At 33.6% G+C, this 23,267-nt stretch overlaps 1 protein-coding gene across 1 annotated transcript in view; it reads right to left on the minus strand.

Moving 5' to 3' along the window:
- Positions 1-23,267, minus strand: part of Col21a1 (collagen type XXI alpha 1 chain) — a 174,541-nt gene that overhangs the window by 93,986 nt on the left and 57,288 nt on the right. The window contains exons 2-6 of the mRNA XM_048805528.1: positions 20,160-20,228; positions 18,649-18,772; positions 15,232-15,783; positions 1,864-2,032; positions 1,492-1,708 (exon numbers count right to left, since the gene is read on the minus strand). Of these exons, the coding sequence (XP_048661485.1) occupies positions 1,492-1,708; positions 1,864-2,032; positions 15,232-15,783; positions 18,649-18,736 (1,026 nt within the window). The 5' untranslated portion in view covers positions 18,737-18,772; positions 20,160-20,228. The remainder of the gene's footprint in view (positions 1-1,491; positions 1,709-1,863; positions 2,033-15,231; positions 15,784-18,648; positions 18,773-20,159; positions 20,229-23,267) is intronic.

Consider the following 23,267-nt stretch of genomic DNA (forward strand, 5'->3'; position numbering starts at 1 on the left):
CATTTTATACTCAAAACATGCCATTCTCTAAATAAAAACTGCATTTGGCTAGTCAACGCCAAACCATTGTCTCAATGTTCTCTTACATCTCTCCCCATCGAAAATCCTATATATTTTCCAAGATCCAATCCCCAAACCATGTCATTTACCATGATTTTCCCATATTTTGTGCTTTATACTTCAATTTAATACAAGTTATTTGAATATTCCATTATAAAAAACCTCCTTAAATTCCTCCACAGGAATTTGTGTTGGATAGACAGATTATTAGGTGTTTGGTTTTTTTTATAAAGAATCTAGCACCTTGGTTTTAATAAGGATAGCAGACCACAATTTTAAATTTAATATAGTAATTGAATGAAAAAAATTGTCCAAATGTAAAATATTCATATGTAACCAAGTACATTTCCTAAATTGTATAATATACCTTTAGGCTATCATAATTATAATAATGAGCAAAACTTAATTGTTTTTATCATTGCATCTGTATTATGAACACATGACTTAGAAAATAAACATTTTTCATTTATTAAATATATATTCCTTTGGGTGAAATAAAATGTACTCCTGATTTAAATAAATTCTATACTCATCAACTCATAGGACATGTCAATATAAAACAGTCCAACATGGACTTTGAAATTGACCATATTTAAATTCAATTCTTGATTAGTTGTTTTAGTCATCATTTTCATCACTGTGACCAAAGACCTGACAAGAACAATGTAAAGGAGGGAAAGTTTATTTTGGGGCTCATGATTTCATAGGTTTCAGTCCACAGATGGCTGACCCCATATCTCTGGTCCCAAGGTGAGGCAGAACATCATGGCAGAAGGGTACAGCCAAGGGAAACAGCTCAGAACAAGGCAATCAGGAAGCAGAGAGAGAGCTTCACGTACCATGAAGAAAAAATAAACCTTAAAGGCATGCCCCCAGTGACCTACTTCTTCCAGTACACCTTAACTGCCTACAGTTTCTACTCAGCTAATCAATGTCAGTGGACTAATCCACTGATTGGGTTAAAACTCTCATAATCTGATCATTTTCATCTCTGAACCTTATTGCATTGTCTCACAGGAGTGCATATCTAAACCACAAAGTAGCTGTTTTTCTTTGAGGGCACACTTAACCTTGAACATTGCTTTTTGTTGTTGTTGTTGTTGTTTTTGGTTTTTGTTTTGTGTTTGTGTTTGTTTTTGTCTACAAAATGGCAGTGATAGCTTCTTCACTGGATGGTTATTATCTTTAAATGTTCTTGACACCCAGTAATAGGAATATGAAATATGCTAATTTTCCCCCACTCTTTGTCCTCATACTGATTTAGAAACAAATTTCCTTCCTCTTTGGTGGTGTTTCATAAATAACAAAATTTTAAAATATGAAGTCAACATCTTTTACCCATGTTAAAACTACAATCCTCACCCAACACACACAATCCTAATGATGTTTCCTCATGATTATGAACACCATAATCACACCTGGGCTCTTTACCTTAACTTGAGGGTCAGTGAAGGTGGCCACTTGTGAGCCATTAATTACACTGGTTGTTGTAAATGATAATGTTTTGTCCACACCATTTAAGGTAACTGCTATTTGTGGTTTTCCATCAATGGTTAATATTCTCCATAAATCCCACACTTTCTTGACTTTAAATCTCTGAGTAGAAACAAATACATAGGATGGAGGAAGACCTTCTGGGAAAACATTGCTAGAAAGAAAAGAACATGTATCAGTTTAAAGAATTCTCAGCACCTCTGCAAATATATATATATACACACACAGTGTGTATGTATATGTGTGTGTGTGTGTGTGTATAGCATGTGTGTATACAATTTTTAAGTTGTATTAACATATAATGTTTACCTTGTAAATTCTGATAGATCAACTTTTGATGTTATTTCATATCCTTTTATCTTTGTTGGTGAGAGCTGAATTCTTTTCTTAACCTTTTTCTTTACACCTAAACCTAAAAGAATATCAAAACCCTTCTCATCGCGAGCTGCCACAGGAATTCGTGTTGGACAGACAGATTCTATAAAAGCAAAAGCAGTAAAAACTGGTTACTCATGAACTTTTCCCACAAGAAAAGAAATATCAAGGGAAAAACACTACAGAATATAAGAATTACAAAATCTACCTGAGTATACAAACATGAGAAAATATGAAATTGTTTAGACATTCAAGAATGATATTTCAGTTGTCTTTTTTTCCCCAGAAGGTGGATAAAATTAAGACGAAAATGCAACAGGGACATTTAATGGAGTGTTTCATGGACAACACTATGCTTAAGTTTGCAATATGGAGCAAAAGGTGATTACCTTGAGATAATCACCTTCTTCTGTAGCATTAAAGATGGGAAAGGCATTATAATACAATAAAAACTAGTGAAGTGGATTTTACGAGCCTATATGGGATAATGATAACCTGTAACATAGGACATCTTAGATAAACCAAGTTAGTTTAAAGCAAGAAACAAGGTAGGGGTGGGGAACACAAGTCTAAATTCACAAATGAATTCCGAATAGACTAAAGTTATAATTTCATCTTACTCTAACTAGTTCAGAGACCATTAAGAATCAGAATGCTTAGGTGATGAGCAGATTTCCTTATTTATTTTACACTCTGGCTTTTCTGTTAAATATCAGAGCTTAGTGATATCTAAGTACTCTGGTCTTGCTGGAGTCATAAGAAATGTGTTTTATTTAAAATCCTGCCATGCACAGAAACCAAAGACTGTATATCTGGAGTCCAGACAGAACAATCAAAAATAATACTAGCAAGAGCAAAATAAATTATCCCAAAAGCAATCCACTTACTAAATATTAGATAAATATCAAAGAAGGCAGACCAAGATTCATACAATTTATTTTCTCATTCCAGATTGAATGACCTCATCCTCTTTTACTAGCAAATAACCCTAGTGCCTTGAAATCTATGATGCCTTGGACTGAACTGTCCCTCATCTGAGGAAGTGTCTTCCAAATGCACAAGCAGCAACAATACAATATAGTAAGTATAGATTTTTATAACATTCCATTCAGTGTTAAGTCAGTGGATACAATAGGCTCCAAATAGCCTGTAGTACAACTTGTGCACAAACCAGAAAATAAAAATCTTTTGTACATCACCTCACTAACAATAGATTATGTTATTTTATTGACAAAACGATAAAATGTAAGAAATGGAAATTCATCCTTGGCTTAGAAAATAGTTAAGTAGAATATAATTTTAAAAGCTAACACAATAGTAAAATAACTTGTTTGAGTTTGTCAATTTGGATATCAACCTTTTTCATTTTAAAATGATTTTACAATGACAGCTTTTGAGGTTACCCTTTCTTCTGTTTGACTGTTATGGGGAAAAGATAATGTGCTTTGTCTTTTCTTTACACATATCCAGACAGCAGTATTATCAAATTCCCTTACCTCATTCTTTACTCCTTTTCTCTTTCATTTTTAATTTGAATTGGCAGAACTTTTGTTGGACATTCAGTATATATAATTTGAACACAAAAACTATTGTTTAGGCTTTAAAGAAATAGGGGTTGTGGGTTTTTTGTTTTAACTAGACATCCAAGCACCTCTATTCACATGTCCCTGTGCTTCTGCTGACGTGGTCACTTCACCCAAGCTCCCACTGCAACAAAGTGATGTTGGCAAAATAAGGAATCAAACTCAGACCTGGGCTGACTCCAGAGATGGCTGGGATACTGTGCAGCCACAGGCCTCAGATTCATGGGGGGAGGGGGGGAAACAAACCAAGATATCTGACTTGCTTTACTCAGCACAATGTCTAAAACCATCCATGATGCAATACTTCTCAGTAGTTTATTCTTTTTTTGTTGCTATGTAGTATGAAATGTCCTAAGATGCATGCATCCACTTTCCTGTGGGAAGTCTTTGAGTTGTTTTCAGTGTTTGACTATTACAAATCTAAAACTGATCACACATTCCGGAACACATCTTTTGGTGGACATATGAGCTTAATTTTCCACAGAAAAGTACTTAGGAGTCAAGTTGCTGCTTCATAGGGTATGTGTGTGCTTCGCCCTAGTAAACAGTGCCAAATACTTTCCTAAAGTGGTTGTACAACTACTCTATCTCACAAGTAATTCCACTCACACTTAAGAGAGATAAAAGTATGTGCAGTTAGGTTATAGTTATTACACATAATATTTCAGAGAAAGAAAAGAGTTTAGACTATGCTATTCATATGTCCTTCTATGTTCATAATAAAAAGTTTTCTTTTAGCATTAATTAACTAGGTATTACTATAGATGCATCTTGATCCAATTATAAACACTAACAGCAAGGTTTGTATGTTCTAATTTGTATATTTTCATTTCACTTTTCCTATGAATATCCAAACATCAATTTTCATGCATAATAAAAAATGTTATTTCCTTATTTAAAACTATTGCTCCATCATATTTCATATCAGGGAAAATTTATGTTTTGGGATTTACACATCCCTGAAAATTTAAGTTACCCTAAATTCAGATTAGAATTTGACTCTTTTAATATAGAAATAGAATACAAAGTTTTCTATAGATTCTCTAAATAATTAATGAGCTTTTATGAAATACTTTATCCAATTCTAGCCTATCTACCAAGTTTCACCCTTGCTCTCAGCTCAGTGGGTGGAAATTGATGAATACTAGTGCTGGGGGGCAGAAAAGAAAGGAATTGGGCTCAAGTGGGATTAGAAAAATTCATCATGAAATCATGGGAGCTAAAATACTTGCCACCTCCACAAAAATTCCAATCATCCTGGCCATAGTCCCTGCTAAGTATACCCATACCCCTTAGGACTTTTATTGAACTACAAATTGAACTAAGTAGGGTAGGGTAATATACCAATGCACATTTAGTAAGTATTATAAGGCTTGAATTAAATGATAAAATTATTGAGCAATCTCCAATAAAATAACAACAAGAAGCACAAGTAATTTTTGATTAAAGGAAAAGAAATTAAAAGTACAAGTTAAATCACCTCAAGGTAAAAAAACATGGAAGAGATGAAAAACCCCAAAGTTTACTGGGGATGAAGGAGAACAAAGGTTCACTCAAGCAGGCAGTGTTTATCTCTATCCTTCCTGTGCTCCCTCTCCAACTCCTCCTCTTTCTCTCTCAATCCTTCTCATTTGCAATGAGAGAATGGCAGTTTTATCCTTGTGAAAAGTGGACATTTTACCATAAAACATTGGGCTTAAAAACTGAAAAGCTCTAACCAATTAGCAACATACTATAAACAAGCAATAAAGGGAGTAATTTGCATAGAGTTCTGATAACAAATAACAGAGAAATGCCCATCTAGTCCAGTCTTCTTGCTTCACAGAATGAAAAAAAAATGAGGCTTACTCAAAGTTAAAAGTTGTATGGCTAATTGGAGTAAGAACTACACCTGTCTTCTGTTTTCTGGCCCTAATACACAAGGGAATATCATATACCTCTTTGAAAAAAATACATAAATTTCCTGTATCATCCAAACGTGGGGCAGCAGAAAGCAAAACAGTGAGCACACAGAAGCAGTTTCCTATAGCCTGCATTTTCACCACTTATATCTGCACATGGCCGAGTTCAACACATGCAATCAACATATGGGCACTGAAACTCAATAATTCCAACCACTGATAGTCAGAAACCCTTGAAGATACAGAAGGAAGGGAACTTTGAGGGAATAAGGGAATAAGAGAAAATTACAGTTTTTTTCTCCTTCCTCAGTCTGTTCTATCAAACCCATGCCTGGTTATCTTGAAGAAGAAACAGAAAAGTTACATAAGCAAGATGGTATAGTATCAAGTTCCACCTCATATTACTCAAAATAAGCACCAATTTAACAATGATTTACAGATCAAAATACCTTTATAGGACTTGCAGAATCCAGTTAGGATGTTGCAGAAACCTGGGTGAGCACAAAGCCAGGAACAGCCAGCTGAGATGAGATAGGTAAGGAGAAATTTCACTTTGTTCATGTCAGACCATCCTCTAAGTGGATATGAAATAGATCCAGGAATGCACATCTTCTTCCTTGAAGAAGAGTGAAGTGTGCCTCTGATGCTTTTACTTTTCAGAGGACTCCCTGAGGAACTGGTTTTTGATCTTGTCTTATTTGGAGTGCTGACAGACCTAGAATAGTTTAGGTGCCTGAGGGACACTAAGAACAAAGAAAATAGGGTGCATCTTGCTGTGGATAGCACAATTCAGTGTAATTAGAAAAAGGTTCACAGTATGAGGCATCACTCAAAAAAGAAAGGAAAAGGGGTAGAGCATGCAACTGGTGTTCTGACTTTTTTGAAGGGCTACCTGAAGGACTAATATCTATCTTGCCTAAGGGCACTGATGGGAGCAAACAAAATTTGGATGATTAGTGAAGGCTGAGAACAAGGATGAATTGAATAGCTGTGACTACAGAACCAGAGAACAAGCAGGGCCATAGATGTACACTAAAGGGAAGGAGTTTTTGAAAACAGTAGATCTCTCTAATTGAGAAGTTGTGTGTACAAGCCTGGTGCAATGGGATATGCCCATAACACCAGCTACTAAGAGGATGAGATGGGAGTATCATTTGAGTTCAGGAATTTGAGACTAGCCTGGGCAACGTGATGAGATCCAGTCTCAAAAAAAACATACAGAAACAGAGAGACAGAAAGTTAGAAAGGGAAAACAGAAATAGACTTACAGAAGTTGCATTCCATTTAAAAAAGAAAAGGTTTCGAGGTCCTTCAGAATGTCTAGCTAGCTGTTTGATAAGGATCCTCTCCTGTACAAAGCCAATCTATAAAGACTGGTTATGTTTCTAGCAAATGTTTGGATCCTAAAACAAAGCTAAAATACACACACACACACACACACACACACACACAGAGAGAGAGAGAGAGAGAGAGAGAGAGAGAGAGAGAGAGAGAGAGAAACATGGCACAAAGGAAAAGGGTAAATCTCCATATACTAATCCTAAAAACATGAAAGTATGTAAATAACTTGAAAAGAACTCAAAATGACCATCATAAGGATGTTATATGATTTGAAAAAAACAACACATAAACAAAATGAGAATATGAACTAAGAGAATGGAAATACAAAAAGGAACCAAGCAGATATGTGGAAGCTGAGTAATATAACTGAACTGAAAAATTCACTACAGGGGTTCAATAGCCAACTTGCTGAAGAAGAAAGAAAAAGAATCCATAAACTAAAGGGAAGGATATTTGAAATTATCCAGCCAAAGATATATAAATAAGAAAGGATAAGAAAAGGTAAAAAATCAATTTAAATTAAGGGACTTATGGAATTCCACTAAGCAAATCAATACAGCTTTATAGGAATCTCAGATGGAAAAGAAAATGACAAAGAAACAGCAAGTTTTGTTGATTCAATAACCGCTGAAAATTTTCTAAATCTGGGTAAGAAAACAGATATCCAGAAGAACTCCAGCTAAGGCAACCCAGAAAGGTCCACAATAAGACACCCTAAGATCAAATTATCATTAGTCAAAGACAGAGAATTTATAAAGCAGCAGGACAATAGTGATTTGTCATATAAAGGAAAACTTCCATAAGACTATCTCCAAATTCCTAAGAAGAAATCTTGAAGGACAGATGAGTATGGGATGATATATTCCAAGTATAGATAGACAAAAACCCACCAACCAAAAATACTATAGCCAGCAAAATTGTTCTTCAAAATTGAAAGAGGAAAAAACAAATTTTCCCAGGTAAACAAAAGTTGAGAGAGTACATCACCATTACACCTGCCTTACAAGAAAAATAAAGGCAGTTCTTCACACTGAACACCTCAAAAGCATAAGAAAACAAAACTTGCTACCAAAGGTAAATGTATAAATACAGAATAATGCAAAAGTTAAAATGTGGTACATAAGTCACTTTCAGTTATAGTCTATAAATATACTATAAAGGATATAGTATAAAAATAATAGCTATTATAAATTACTTTAAATGTAAAGGGATGAACACCTCAGTCAAAATAGAAAGATTCAATAGACTAAAAAAAAAAAGAAAGAAAGAAAGAAATTAATTCAACAATATCCTGTCTTCAAGAAATTCATTTTAGATTCAAGGATAACATGTAGTAAGTGAGGAAATGGAAAAACTATCCCACGTGAATAGTAAACAAAGAGAACAGAGGAGCCACATTTATGAGAAAGAAATATATATTTAGTTTTAAAAAGATATAATAATGTTATTAATTCATCAGAATGAAACAATCATTATAAATATATAATACCCAACATCACATCACCTGAATTTATGAAGCAAATATTGACTAAATTGAAGGGAGAGATAGACAGCAACATAATATTACTGTGAGATTTCAACATTCCACTTTCAATGATTAGAACATCCTAGCAAAAACTCAATAAGGAAACAAAGCACTGGAACAATAGTATAGACAAATGGAAATAACAGATATTTATAGAACCGTCTACTCAACAGCAGCAGAACACATACTGTTCTCAAATACATATGAAACATTCTCCATTGGGTCACATGGTAGGTCTCAAAACAAGTCTTAAATTTAATAAGAATGAACGCGTACCAGTACATTTTCCAACCACAATGGAATGAAACTATAAATTAATAGCAGGAGGAAAACTGGAAAATTCAATATATGTGGAAATTAAACAACACATTCTTGAACAACCATTGGGCCAAAGAAGAATCAAAGGGGAAATTAGAAAATATCTGGAGACAAATGAAAACAAAACACAACACATTAAAACTTATGGGATGTAGCAAAATAGTACCAAGGGCAAGTTTGTAATAATAAATACCTACCAAAAAAATAAAGATCTCAAATAAGCAACATAACTTTATAAATCTCAAAGATCTAGAAAAAGAGGAATAAACGAAGCCCAAAGTTAAAAGAAAGAAACTAAACTAGAACAGAAATAAATGAAACAGAGAATAGAAAAACAATACAAAAGTCAATAAACTAAAGGTTATTTTATTTAAATAAATCAATGAAATTGGCAAATCCTTTACCTAGATTAACAAAGAAAAAAAAAGACAAAATCAGAAATGAAAGTGATACGTTACAACTGATGATGCAACAAAAATAAAAGAGATTATAAAGAACACTATGAAGAAATATGTGTAAACAAATTGGATATTCTAGAAATAAATAAATTCCTAGAAAAATAAAACATGCTGAAACTGAATTAAGAAAAAATAAAACATATGAAGAGATCTATGCCTTATAATGAGATGGAATCAGTAATCAAAACCTCCCAACAAAGAAAAAAGCCTAGGACTTGATGCCTTCGCTGATGAATACTTTCAAACATTTAAAGAAGAATTAATTCCAGTCCTTTCAAATTCTTTCACTTAATATGAGACTTGCTTTATCCTTTTACCGAAGGGGGAAAAAAAAACACCAAAAGAAAACTATAGGCTAATATCACTAAATAAAGATAAAAACATCCTCGGCAACTGAATTACTTCAGCAGCCCCTACCAGGATGGGAGAGGCCAAGGCATGGGGCACACAACTGTAATGTCAGTTACTCAGGTAGATTAAAGAGAGAGAATCCCAAGTTCAAGGCAGATACAGTAAAATCATTTGACAAAATTCAACATCCTTTAGTGATAAAGAATGTCAACAAATTAGGTATTTAGTGAATGTACCTCAGCATATTGAAGCCCATATGTGAAAATTCCATAGCCAACCTTATATTCAATAGCGAAACATTGAAAGATTTTTCTCTAAGATCTGGCACAAAACAAGGATGTCCACTCTTACCACTTCTATTCAAAATAATATTAGCGAAAGCAATTAGGCACAAGAAAATTTTTAAAAATCCAACAAAAAAAAAGAAGTAAAGTTATCTCTGTTTGTAGCTGACATAATCTTACATATAGAAAACCCTAAAAACGGATCTACCATATGATCCAGCTATCACACTTCTGGGAGTGTAAGTATGTGGTGGGGTGGGAGGGTGTGTGCATCCAAAGGAAATTATATCAGTGTATCAAAGAAACACCTGTATGCTCAGGTTTATTGCTGCATTATTCACAATAGCTAAGATATAAAAAAGGAACCTAAATGCCCATCAATGGATGAATGGATAAAGAAAATGTGGTGTGTGTATATATATATGCATGTGTGTGCACACAAACACACATACCACAATGGAATATTATGTATCCAGAAAAACCAATGATACTCTATCAGTGCAGCAAAATGTATGGAACTAAAAGACACTAGATTAAGTGAAATAAATCAGACACAGTAAGACAAATATTGATTGTTCTCTCTCTTATGTGAATATTTTTAAAAGATTGAATGATAGATTTGAATGCATAATATAGTGATTATTAGAGATTGTAAAGGATGGAGAGAAGGAAGAATAGAGAAATGGTGATAAATAGGTAGCAAATCACAATTAGATAGAATAAGTTCGAGTGTTCTAGACTACAGTAGAAGGACTATAGCTCACAATAGCCAGAATAGAAAAGCTCAAAGGTTCTTAAGGCAAAACAACATATGGAGATGGAATCTTAATTATCCTTACTTGATCAGTACACATTGTTTAGATGTATTGAAATTTCACATTGTACCCTGTAAATAAGTACAGTTGTTACATATTAATTAACAATGTTTAAAAATATTTGAGACAAAAACGTTAACTACCCTGATTTGATTACACACTGTACACACATATCAAATAATCACTGTATCCCATATTTGTATAATTAAAATAACATTAAAAACAGAAAACCCTAAAGATACTACTGCTACCTCTCCTGGCAAAGGTGTAAGATACAAGCTCAACATTTAAAAAAAAAATGGTTTTTATACACTATCATCAAATCATTCAAAGAAGAAATTAAGAAAACAATTCAATTAACAACAGCATCAAAAATTAAAATACTTAAAAATGAACTTAACCAAAGAAGATTAAGACCTATACATTGAAAACTATAAAACATTACTGAAGGGTACAAATAACATGGTACAATCCAATGTTCATGGACTAAAGACTTAACATTGTTAAAATGTTCATACTACCAAAAGCTATCTACATATTCAATGCAATCATTATTAAAATGATAATGGAATTTTTTTACACAGATTAGAAAAGCCCTAAAATCCATGTGGAATCACAAAGGAACATGAATAGCCAAAATATATTGAAAAATCTTTTTGGTTTCATATTATCAAATAAGGTTATAGTAATCAAAATAGTATGGAATTGAAATAATGACAGCTATAAAGACCAGTGAAACAGATGAGTGGGCCCAGAAACACACACATGTATATAATGATCTTTGACATGGGTACCAAGACTATACAATGAAGAAGGAAGGAATCATCTCCTCAACCACTGCTCCTGGAGAAACTAGATATCCACACATAAAATAATAAACCTGGACCATTTTCTTACACCAACCCACAAAAATCAACTCAGAATGAATTTATCATAAGACCTAAAATTATAAAACTCTTGGAAGAAAACAAAGGGTTGTTATGGTTTATATATGAGTTATCCCCTAAAAGCTCATGGTGAGACAACACTAGAACATTCAGAGGTGAAATGAATGGGTTATGAGAGCCTTAACCTAATCAGTGCATTAATCCATTGATGAGGTTAACTGGTGGTAACTGTAGTCAGGTAGGGTATAGTTAGAGGAGGTGGGTCACTGGGGGGGCTTGCCTTTGGGGCATATATTTTGTTCTTGGTGAGGGAGCTCTCTCTCTCTCTGCTTCCTGATGTGATGTCTTGAGCTACCTTCCTCTGCCACATCCTTCCATCATGATATACTGCCTCACCTCAAACCCAAGGAACGGAGTCAGCCTTCTATGGACTGAGATCTCTGAAACCCTGAGCCCCAAATAAACTTTCCCTCCTCTAAAATTGTTCTTCTCAGGTCCTTTGGTCAGAATAACAAAAAGCTGACTGAAACACTGGTCTTGAAAATGACTTCTTGCATTAACACCAAAAGCATAGGCACCAAAGAAAAGATAGACAAAATGGGATGACATCAATTGAAAAGGTCTGTGCAGCAAAGGAAACAATGAAAAGGGTGGAAAGAAAACATGCAAAATGGAAAAAATTACTTGCCAACTAGATATCTCATGATTGGTTAATATCCAAAATAAATAAGGAAGTTCTACAACTTGATATTTTCTAAAAACCCTATTAAAAATAGGTGAAAGATTTGAATGGATGGTTTTGCAAACATGACCTACACGATGCTCAACATCTCTAGCCCTCAGGAAAATGAAATCAAAACTACTGTGAGGTATCACCTCACATATGTTAGGACGGCCATTTCCAGAATAATTAGCAGAAAATAACAAGTGTTGACAAGGATATTGAGGCGTTGAACCTCTTGCACACTGTTAGCTGTATGGAAGAGAGTATGATGACTGCTAAAAATATAAAATGGAACTACCAACATGATACAACCATCCTACATTTGGAATTTATCTAAAAGAAATTAACAGAATTATCAAAAGATATCTGTGTACCCAGTTTCACTGCTGCATGATTCACCATAGCCAAGAGGTGAAAACAACCTAAATGACCAAGGATGGAGGAACAGATAAAAAATAAACAAAACAAATCATGGTGTACAAATACAGTGAAATAGTATTCAGTCATAAAAAGAAAGCATTGTATGAGACCATGTGGATGAACCTGAAAGATATTATGCTAAGTAAAATAAGCTAGTCACAGGACAAAGGCTGCATGATGCTACCTATGAGAATATGTCTAAAGTAGAAAAACTTACAGAAGCAAAATGAAAAGTGGTGGTTGTCCATGGTTTGAGGAAATGGAAAAATTGTTCAAGCAATATCAAGTTTCAGCCAGGAAAGATGAAAAATTCCTAAATCTGTTCTTATGACACCGTACAAGGTTCATAGTACTATATACTTAAAACTTATTAGTAAGGTATATCTCATGTTATGTGTTTTTCTGAGAAAGGGAAGGAAGAGGAGACAGGAGAAGTAACATAGTGGCAGTACTAGTAGTAGTAATAAGACAACTTTTAGACATAAACAATTGCCCATTTTAAAAATGGTGGCCCTGACACAAAATACTGGAGGCAATTCCTCCAGGGAAACAGTGGGTCCTTGAAGATGAAATGAATTGTGAGGCAAAAAAAAAAAAAAACATTCTGAAGCAACCATAGCAAAATATAAAAGTGAAAAGTACTAGGAAATAGTAACCTTCAATACTGAGTACAGCTGGACTCTTTGCCATGGAAATATGAATTGGTCAAAGGGTTCAAATACAAATTGCATGACTTGAGATTCTCAAAGACAAGAATGCCTTAATTTAGAGCATTAACCATAATCTAATTGGTACAAAAAGTCAAGTGCCAGAAAACCCATATATTCCATAAGCATAACTTCAAAAACTGCATTTTGTAAGATGACTATTGTACAGCACATACACAAAACTGAATAGACACAGACATTACTTATATTCTTTCTGTGAGTGTGGATGAGGTAATATTGGGCAAGATTTCAAATTCTTTTTTTTTTTTTTTGTAGATTGTACATTTGAGCTAAAAGACCTTTTTACCCCATTTTAAGCAGAGCAATAGCAACCCTTTAATGTGTAATTAGAGTTTGTTGAAAAGAATGTATTTACCAAAATACATATCTACAGAAAAAGTCTCTGAATACTGAACAGATGTATTTTATCAGTTAAATTTATATTTTAGGATTAAAAACAGAGAAGTTTATCCCTGAAAAGTCTACTTTAATAATGAAATATGCCTGGCTTCAAAATAAGAGTATTCTAACTAATCATCCAAGCAATTAAAGATATCAACCCAAAGATGATAAGAATCAACCCAGGGGCTGGGATTGTGGCTCAGTTGTGGAGTGTTCACCTAGCATGTGTGAGGCACTGGGTTCCATCCTCAGCATCCCATAAAAATATAAATAAACAAAATAAAAGTATTATGTCTATCTACAACTGAAAAAAATAATTATTTAAAAAAATAAAAAAGAATCAGCCCAGTATTACTGCAGCTCATTAACGCAGTGATGATCGCATACACTTGGTGCAGCCCCTTTCTTCGAAGTGTCATTAGGGAAGATGCTTGATTTTCTATACTTTCCTAATTATTGTAAAGAAAAATGTTTAAATGTTTTTCTCCACTATTTCCACTAAAAAAATATGAAGAAAATAAACAGCTATGGCATAATTTGTTTCCTAACCACAAACATAGCAATTTTTTCCATCAAATGTGAACCAATACTTTTGGAGTATATGTAACTAAAATGGAAAATAAGAAAAATTTTTCTTTTTACATTAATGTTACTTCTGAAGTACATGAATATTCAATGCCTATAGAAACTCAAAAGATATTATTCTCGCCAAATAATCCAAACATAGACATATCTGTGCCCTGACAGGATTAATGTTTACCAAAGACTGAAGCTTTCTCATACCATGTAGTTATTATAACATGAAGTTAGATTTTGTGGAATGATGCAGAATCACTGTTAAGTACTTTATTTCCAAATGTCCCATGAAAAAAGAATTTAAGCCTTTCTTAAGTGCAATGTTTAACATTTCCCCTGATATTTTCAAATGTCAGTAATTTGACCCTTTTTACCTGAAGAAATGAGAAATTCCCATTCAGAATTATGTACAAAAAATTCACTGTTATTATTTATGTTGACAACATTTACAAATAAGCTAAGTTTATAAAACTGGAAAATTACTAAATAAGCTTCAGTAGAAGATTTTCTGTTATCATGTTAAAAGATTAAGAAAATTATTTAGACAACAAAGTGATAACATAAAACTAGAGTATGAAATTATGTATACAATAGCGTCCTGTTTTAGGTAGACAAATAAACTCTAAGACACATTGAGGAACAAAAAGAAATAGACTGGAATGAAAAATACAGGAAAACTCTTTATCAGTAATTTTATATAAGTGGTTGATTTAATTTTTAATTTTTAATTTTGTTTATTTTATCCCATCCTCATCTTAGATGTACTATCACTGAAAGGGAAAATAAATTTAACAAAACATCAGGTTTCTATATTTAGATTTTATCAAAATGTAACTGTTTATAAAAGCAATATTTATCCAGAATATAAAACAGAAATCTGTGCTCACCTCATCTCTAACATAAATAACGTGTCATTACCTAAAGCTACACCAGTGTTAATGAGCAAAATTATATATCAAGATGTAAGAAATTGCAATTATGAAATGTTGCCAAATTACAGGAGGGCTTACCTTCACAAAGCTTTTGCTTCATTATTTCCCTTATTTTGGATATGGCGATATAGTCCTCCACATAGAAGACGTATTTTGAGGAAGGCTTGTTGGCAATGGCTCTGAGTTCCGCATCTTCTGTTTCTGATCCAACGCCGATGGCGAACAGTGTTATTTTATTGTCTCTTGCTGCTTCTGCCGCATCCTTGACTTCATCTTGGGATTTGCCATCCGTAAGCACCACTGCTATCTTGGTCAGAAATCGTGAGGATTTGGCAAAAAGGTAATCCAGTGCAAACTGGATGGCCTTTCCTGTCCTCGTGTTTCCTCCTAAGTAGTGGATGGACTCCATGGCTGCTATCAAATTCTCTCCTGAAGCATAACTTCCCAGGGGAATCTCCAGCACAGGGTAGTCGCTATACTGAACCACCCCAACCTGAATAAACTTGGGTCCTATGTCAAAGTTTTTTGTGATATTAACAAGCCATTTTTTCACTATTTCAAAGTTTTCTGGGCCCACACTGTAAGAGCCATCTAAGATGAAAACTAAGTCTGTTGGAGCCGTTCGGCAACCTAAGGAAAAAGGGAAACCATCAGAATGCATTTGTTATATAAAAAACAAAAAGTGTCCTTAGATACATGAAGTTTTGGCTAACATTTTTGCTTGTCTTAAGTAATGAATTAAACATGTTAAGGTGTTAACGCTAAACTTGAACATTTGTAAAATATAAACCAAGGAATAGGAGAAAAATAAAAACAAATTTTCTGCCAACTTTGACTCAACTAGCTAATATAATTTCATACTATTCTTGTTGGTAAAAGTTAAATGGAACAAAATCACCAAAGCAGTCAACACTTTCACTACATCTAAAATTGGTGTCCAAATGTTAGATCTCTCATCTTCAGCCAATAATGTGGCAAAACATCAACTTAAATGAATCTATATTCAAGGGTATGAAACCATTTCTTTCTCTGTAAACATTTTTATTTTGAGGTAACCAGGAAAAATATATAATCTTAAAGTTCTATTAGGAAAAAAAGGTTTTTTGGTGCAAGTTACAGCTAGACAAATTATAAGCAGTTGTGGAAAGAAAAAATCTTAACTCTATAGTGTACAACAGTAAGCCTCTAACCCTATTTTGTTCTTTCAGTACCTGATGATTGCAGGTACCTGACATTATGCTAAAGGCACATAAAATCTATCAAAAAGCTCATAGTGCAGTAAGACAGAAAGTGGCTGGTTTAAGAAAGTAAAAAGAATTAAGAGATCACTGAAGAGGGGACCGCAAACTAATTGTAGAGATCAGGAAAGGTTTTATGGGAAAGCTGATAGGCAATATGAGATATGAGTGTTTTAACTAGTTGAAGAAGAGGATATTCTAATCAAAAGGAACAGCAAGTACAAAGGCCCAGAGATGACACAGAAACAAACTAGAAGACAAACTGGTTAGTTTAAGTAAACCTAAAAGTTGGGAATGGCCAGACTGCATGGATAGGAACAGCCAATTTGCTTTATCCTTTTATAATTTCTGCACTCAATGAAGCAAAAATAGCTATCATTTTATGTCCCATTATATATGGTTTTAAATTCATTTTTGTTTATATTTGCCACATTTGCATTTAGCATGGGGGAAATTACATCTCCCTGGAGATAATGAGTTGAAAAGGACGAAATGAGAAGTCAGAGTACTATGATAGTAAATTTAAGTCTTTTGATTTTACTCATATTAATACTTTCCATTAAGTAGAGATCAGATTCCCAATTTAAAGTTAAAATAAAGATTATTTATTTTCTGCAAATACTTGCAAATAAGCTACCATAATTGTAAAGTAGGTACTAAAGAAAAATTAATTTGTGAAAATAAGTATTCTTAGTATTTCCCTGTCTCCTTAGTAATAAGTTAAACTCTATATTTCCTATTCTGTTGACTTATCTTCCCTCCCTTCCCTTCCTTTATCTATATCTACTTGCATACTTGGGATGTTGACAAGGCTCACAGGAAGAAGCTCCAACTTTACAATTATCTTAACTCACTCATAGAAGTCAAAAATAGACTACTGTGAGGTGAATTATATGTAACAGCCAAGAAGTTACAAAAAGTTGTCATTATGTGGATTTGTCACAAAAATTCAACAGTGATTATGACATTATTTGTAACCTGCTATTCTGCAGGTGGTGGTGCCCTCAGAAGGGTGTAACAGACCCAACTCCACCAACCTCTGCCAAAGTTCAGGGCAGGGACCACAGGAATGGAATTTTGCCTAGAGGCAAATTTGAAAGCCCAAGAGAATGCCATTCTTCTGTTAGTTTTGGAAGCCTGATTGGCATTAAAAGGTTATGCTTCTAGTACTTTGTTGGGGGTTGGTGGGGAAACAAGAGGATAGGAAAGATGTGTTTGCAGAGTTCTTCAATGTTGACCCTTCTTAAATACCGAGACTCACTGTCTGAACCTGCTAGTGTTTGTGTGCCACCTGACAAAGATCTTACAAGGTTGGTTGTTCTTGGCCCTCCTTACCCCTCTCCTGTTGGAGCCACAGAGTATGTATTTCATAGCTGTAAGGTTAGCCAAAACTATGAATACAAAAGCAAGTATTGGCATTTATAAACCCCAAAGTACAAGAGACCTCCCCTTTAGAGAGATGAGTAGTGTCATAGGAAAGGAATGGAATTGAAAATCAAAAGTATAGTTCAAATACCAGTTACTGCTCTAACCAGCTGAAAGACACTAAGCCACCTAAATTATAAAGGTCTCTCTTCACCCTCAAAATGTAGAGACAGGTTATCTATCTTGTAGAGTACTTGGGTGAATTAAACATTAATTATTATTGTTTTAATAAATTTGAAGTCAAATTGAATCAAGCTATCAAAACATATGATGTAACTATTATAGAAACTAATTAATATATAGTTGGGTATTTATGAGTTTTTAAATGTGAACATAACTAAACTCTAAAAAAAGTATGTTATCTATACATAATGGCCTCTGTAGCAGAACTACAATTATTACAATTCTTTGTCTCTAATGCAAGCTTGCTCCTAAGCAATAAGAACATGGTCACCATTTACTGAGATGTCACTATACTGAGCCATTTACATGCATCATTATCCCATTCAGTCCTGGTGATCACCTAAGAAGCATGCGCTTTATCTCCATATTGGCAAAGCTCAGAGGTTGCTGAACATGGACTCCAAACCAGACTGGGTATTCCAAAGCCCAGTGCATTATGAGGATAAGGTATTAACACAGAGTAACTTCCAAACTACCTCTGAGAGAAGCTCTTCCTCTCAGCTACATAGCAATTCATTTATCTTAGGGAATTATAGCATCAAAGACAATAAGAATAAGATCCTTAAAACTACTCCTTGAACTCCCAATATTTGATTTACAGAATCAAAATCTGTTGATAACAAAAAGAGACAATGCTGAAATCTCTTACTTGATCTTATTTCCCCATCTTCAGCTAATACAAAATTCTGAAGAAGCAGAACAAGAACTATCCAAAGAAATGTAATGTGATGAGCCATGTTTATTTTCAATTTAATATTTTGGTTTTAGGATTCCTGAAAGGAAAAAATAAATAGATGTATTAGATAAGTGAAGATAAACATGCAATTATTGTACATTTAAATTTAAATTAACTTCATGACTTTAGAATTTAGATGGGTCTAAAATAGACAAAATTTAAATATTTTAATACAGGAAGACAATCAATAGGGGCTGAGGAAGACCACGATAAATCTTTTAATTCATAATCGTCTTGGAAAAATATAAGCTCTGTCTAAAACTTTGAGCTTTGTTTCAAATTTTTATTAGAAATTCTCCTTTGCATAAACCCTGTGAAACATTTTTATGTTCTTTTTAATACCTAAATGGTAGCAAATATTCCTTTAAATATGAATTGGCATTTTTAAAAAATAGTCCAAGGTACCTGGTAAAGATATCTATATGATAAAATAGAGATAAATTAATGTAGAAAATGAGATATTAATTATAAACATTAAGAAATATTTTATCTGATTCATAAACACTCATTTATTTGACTTTAATATACCTTCTAAACATCAGTTCAAGGACTTTATTTCTGGCTAAAATGTGGAAAATTTCAGGATATCATCATTACAATCATGAGAACACACCAGATAAACCACAGACCCGCAATCTTTAACCCAGAAGCAAGAAGAGGATTTAAAGAAACCTAAATGAACTAACATACAGAAGTTACTGCTTTCATTCCTGACAGAGAATCCTCCAGAAGAGAAGGAGTTTGACAAAGCATGAGAAAAATCACTCAAAATTGGTATGTCAGATTGGAATTCAGATTCGAATCCTGAGAAGCCCCAGTGACAGAAAGAATAAATCCTCATGCAGCATGTATTCCCCATGAGCCTAAGCTAAACGCAGAGTAGATGGGAAGTACATGGACTGTTTAGAAGTTAGAATAGCCCACAGAGGCTCTCTCCCATCTTCCCACTGTGCAGATGACCAGAGATTTCCTCAAATACAAAGCAGAGGTCTGCTGAAATCTCTAGTAGGAGCAAAAAGACAGAGAGGAATCCCTCTAAGGCCCTCCAGTCCTGCACTATAGCGAGGAGAGCTCAAAAAGCAGAAAGCCAAGAGGATTAGAAAAACAACTCCAGAAATCTGAAGAGCTAAAAACTATACAGACAAGCTGAAAGAAATCCCCTTTGTCCCAAGATTATGAAATTTTGATTTCTTGGGGAAAAAACATTCTGTATTCTCAAATGCAGAGATTATCTAAATATCAGAAGTACCAAATAGGGTTTGTAAAATAGCTATGATAAATATGTTAAAGGATCCAGTGAGAAAATGAACAACATGCAGAGCTATGAGAAATTCAGAGGAGAGATGACAATTATTTTAAAAGGTCCAAACAGAAACACTTGCAATGAAAAATACATCAGAGAAGAATTCACGCAACAGACTTACCTGCATATACCACAGTGCAATGTCAGTAACTTGAAGACAAGTCAGTATAAATTATCCAAAAATGAAACCCTAAGAAGAAAAAAAAATAATAATGATAAAAGGAATAGAGCATCTGAAATTTGTGAGACAGTACCAAATGCTTTTTATTTAGCATACAGTAATTAAATTTTCTTCAGAGAGAAAAAGGGTAATAAAAAAAGTTTGAAAAGATATGGCCCAAAATTTTCTAAGCTACCATCTCAAATCCAAAAAGTTCAACAAACCCCAAGCAAGAAACAAAATGAATCACCTCTAGATACATCATAATCAATCAACTGAAAATCAAAACAAAAGAAAATTTCTAAAATTGGTTAGAGGGGAGGAAATTACATTATAATACACAGGGGACAGCAGCAAGAATTTTAGATTGATATTTCACAGTCAAGAATTGGCAATCAGAAACTATAAAAAAATCCTAAATATGTGGATATCTAATATTAAAACATCTGATTATTTGGAGCAAAATATGAAAACAACAAAGAAATAGACACACTGAAAAATAACATGAAGCTTTAACATTCAGGACTCAGCAAATATTACATTAGACAAAGAATACAGTAATGGCATAGAAGATTTGAACATTATCAATTATCTTCACCTCACTGCCATCTGTAGAACTTCCTCTCTGATGATAGCAAAGTACACATATTTTTGAAATGCCTATGGATTAGTCACCAAAAAAGACCATATGCTGGGGGGCTGGACATTCCAAAAAAAAAAAATTAAAATCACACAGATTATGTTCTTGACCAAATGATGTTAAATTAGAAAATACTGGTGAGGCTATCTGGACCTAGAGTTTATTTTTAGAAAGGGTTTTTGATCAGGTTCATTTTATTCAATAGATAACTGAATCAAATTCAAGAGTTGAATTTTTTAATCAAAACCATTCCACGAAGAAAACCACAGGTCTAGATAGCCTTGCCAATAACTTCTTTCAAACATTTACTTAAATGGTCAAAATCAAAATCATTGAGTGAAATTAAATAAAAATAGAGGAAGGGTGAATTTTCCCCAACTTTTTTATCATAAGGCCAACTTAACCCTAAATTGAAAACTGGTCAAATAGAAGAAAACTGTAGTCTACTATTCTTCATGATCATAGATGTAAAAATCTCAACAAAAATAAGCAAATCAAGTTTAGCAATATATACAATAATGTCCAAGTAAAATTTATCACAGAGATATGATTAAGACTTAAAACTGAACATATATAATTTACTAAAGGACTAAAAAAAAATCATAGGTGCATTCTGATTTGTGCGGCAAAACATTTAACAAAATTTAACACTTAATTCATGATAAAACTTTCAGCAAAATAATAAAAAGAAACTTAATATGATAAATGCCTTCTATGAAAAATCTAAAGAAACAGCATATTAAGAGGTGAAATATTGAGTAATTTGTCCCAAAAATCAGTGGTTAAAGATATATTCTCACACCACATCTATTTTAAAAATGTATAGGGAGTCCTGGTTGGGGCCATAGGCAAAAATTAGAAAATAAAAGATGTGAAGATTATAAAAGAAAAAATACAACTGATTTTATTTTCAAGCATATATTATCTACACAGAAAATTCTTTGGACAGGTTGTCCTGGTAGCACACACATATAATCCCAGCTACTTGGGAGGGTGAGGCAGGAGGATCACAAGTTCAGGGCCAGCCAAGGCAACTTAGTGAGACCCTGTCTCAAAAATAAAATAAAAGGGGCTAGAGATGTAGCTCAGTCATACAGTGCTTGCCTGTCATGTGTGAGGCCCTGGGCTCAAGCCCAGTCCTGGAAAAAAAGAAAGAAAAGAAAAATATTTTGTTTCTACCAAAAGACTAGTAGAACTAATGAGTTAATTCAGCAAGGTCATAAGACATGATTAATATTTTTTTTCAGTAAAAAGATAAACCAACCACAAAATTGGAAGAAAAATTTAATACTGTTTTTAATAGTATTAAAAGTATCACAAACCTATAAATATGGCTAATTAAAAATGTAAGAGATCTAACCTGTTGAAATTTTAATGACTAAATAAATGTAATGATTCATATTCATGTATCCATACAATTTCCATTCCCCTCAAATTACACATTCAATAAAATCCCAAAAAAGAAGTTCAAAAATTTATTCTAAAATTTACAGAAAATGCAAATGGTTTTGAAATTACAGTCTTGATTTAGAAGAACTAAATTGGAGAATTTGCATAATCTGATTTTGACTTAGTATAAAATCACAACAATTAAGAAAGTGTGGTATTGGTATAAGAATAGATGTAGAATGGAGCACAACAGAGCTCAGTAATAGACCCACACTTACATGGTCAATCTATTTTGAACAAAGGTGCCAAGGTAATTGAATAGGAAAGTGTTTTCAATAACATTGTGTTGGGTCAACTGAATAAAATGAACCTTGACCCCAGCTTATTTCCTACAGAAAAAAATTAGATGGAGTGTAGTTCCAAATACAAAAGCTAAAGCTATAAGGCTTCTCAGAAGAAAACATCTTCCTGACCTTAGAATTAGGCAAGTACTTCTTAGGAAACAAATCATTAGCAAATATTTTTAAATGGGTGCATGAGATTTCACCAAAATTAAACATTTCTATTTTCCAAAGGCATTATTAAAAAAAAGTAAGCCAATATTCAGGTTAAACGCTTATGAAAAATGATACATATCCAGATTTTATATAAGATACATATAAATGCACACATATATACATATTTAAATTCTACAAAGTTTTTTCTTCTAAAAGAAAAACAACCTATTTTTTTTCAATTGGCAAAAGATCTTTAATAAACATAGTATAAAAAAAGATACAGAGAGAGAGAACATGGCGGCAAGAGGGGAGGCAGCGCTTTCAGTACCTCCTCAACAACGGGGTCAGAGAGACGCATGGATACGCTTAGATACGACCTGCTGAGAAACTCCTAGCAAAATTCCACTAAAGAGAGATCGGCCGGGAATCGGTAGGATTTTTGGAGGGACAGTCTGCGCTAGACGAGTGAATCTCCGCCACGCAGCGCAGAGGTCCAGACCCGCCAGCCGCTGCCCGCGCGACTCGGCGACTGTCGGCTGCCTG

The sequence above is a fragment of the Marmota marmota genome, unplaced genomic scaffold (genome assembly GCF_001458135.2).
Source record: "Marmota marmota marmota unplaced genomic scaffold, marMar, whole genome shotgun sequence".
Lineage (NCBI taxonomy): Eukaryota > Metazoa > Chordata > Mammalia > Rodentia > Sciuridae > Marmota > Marmota marmota.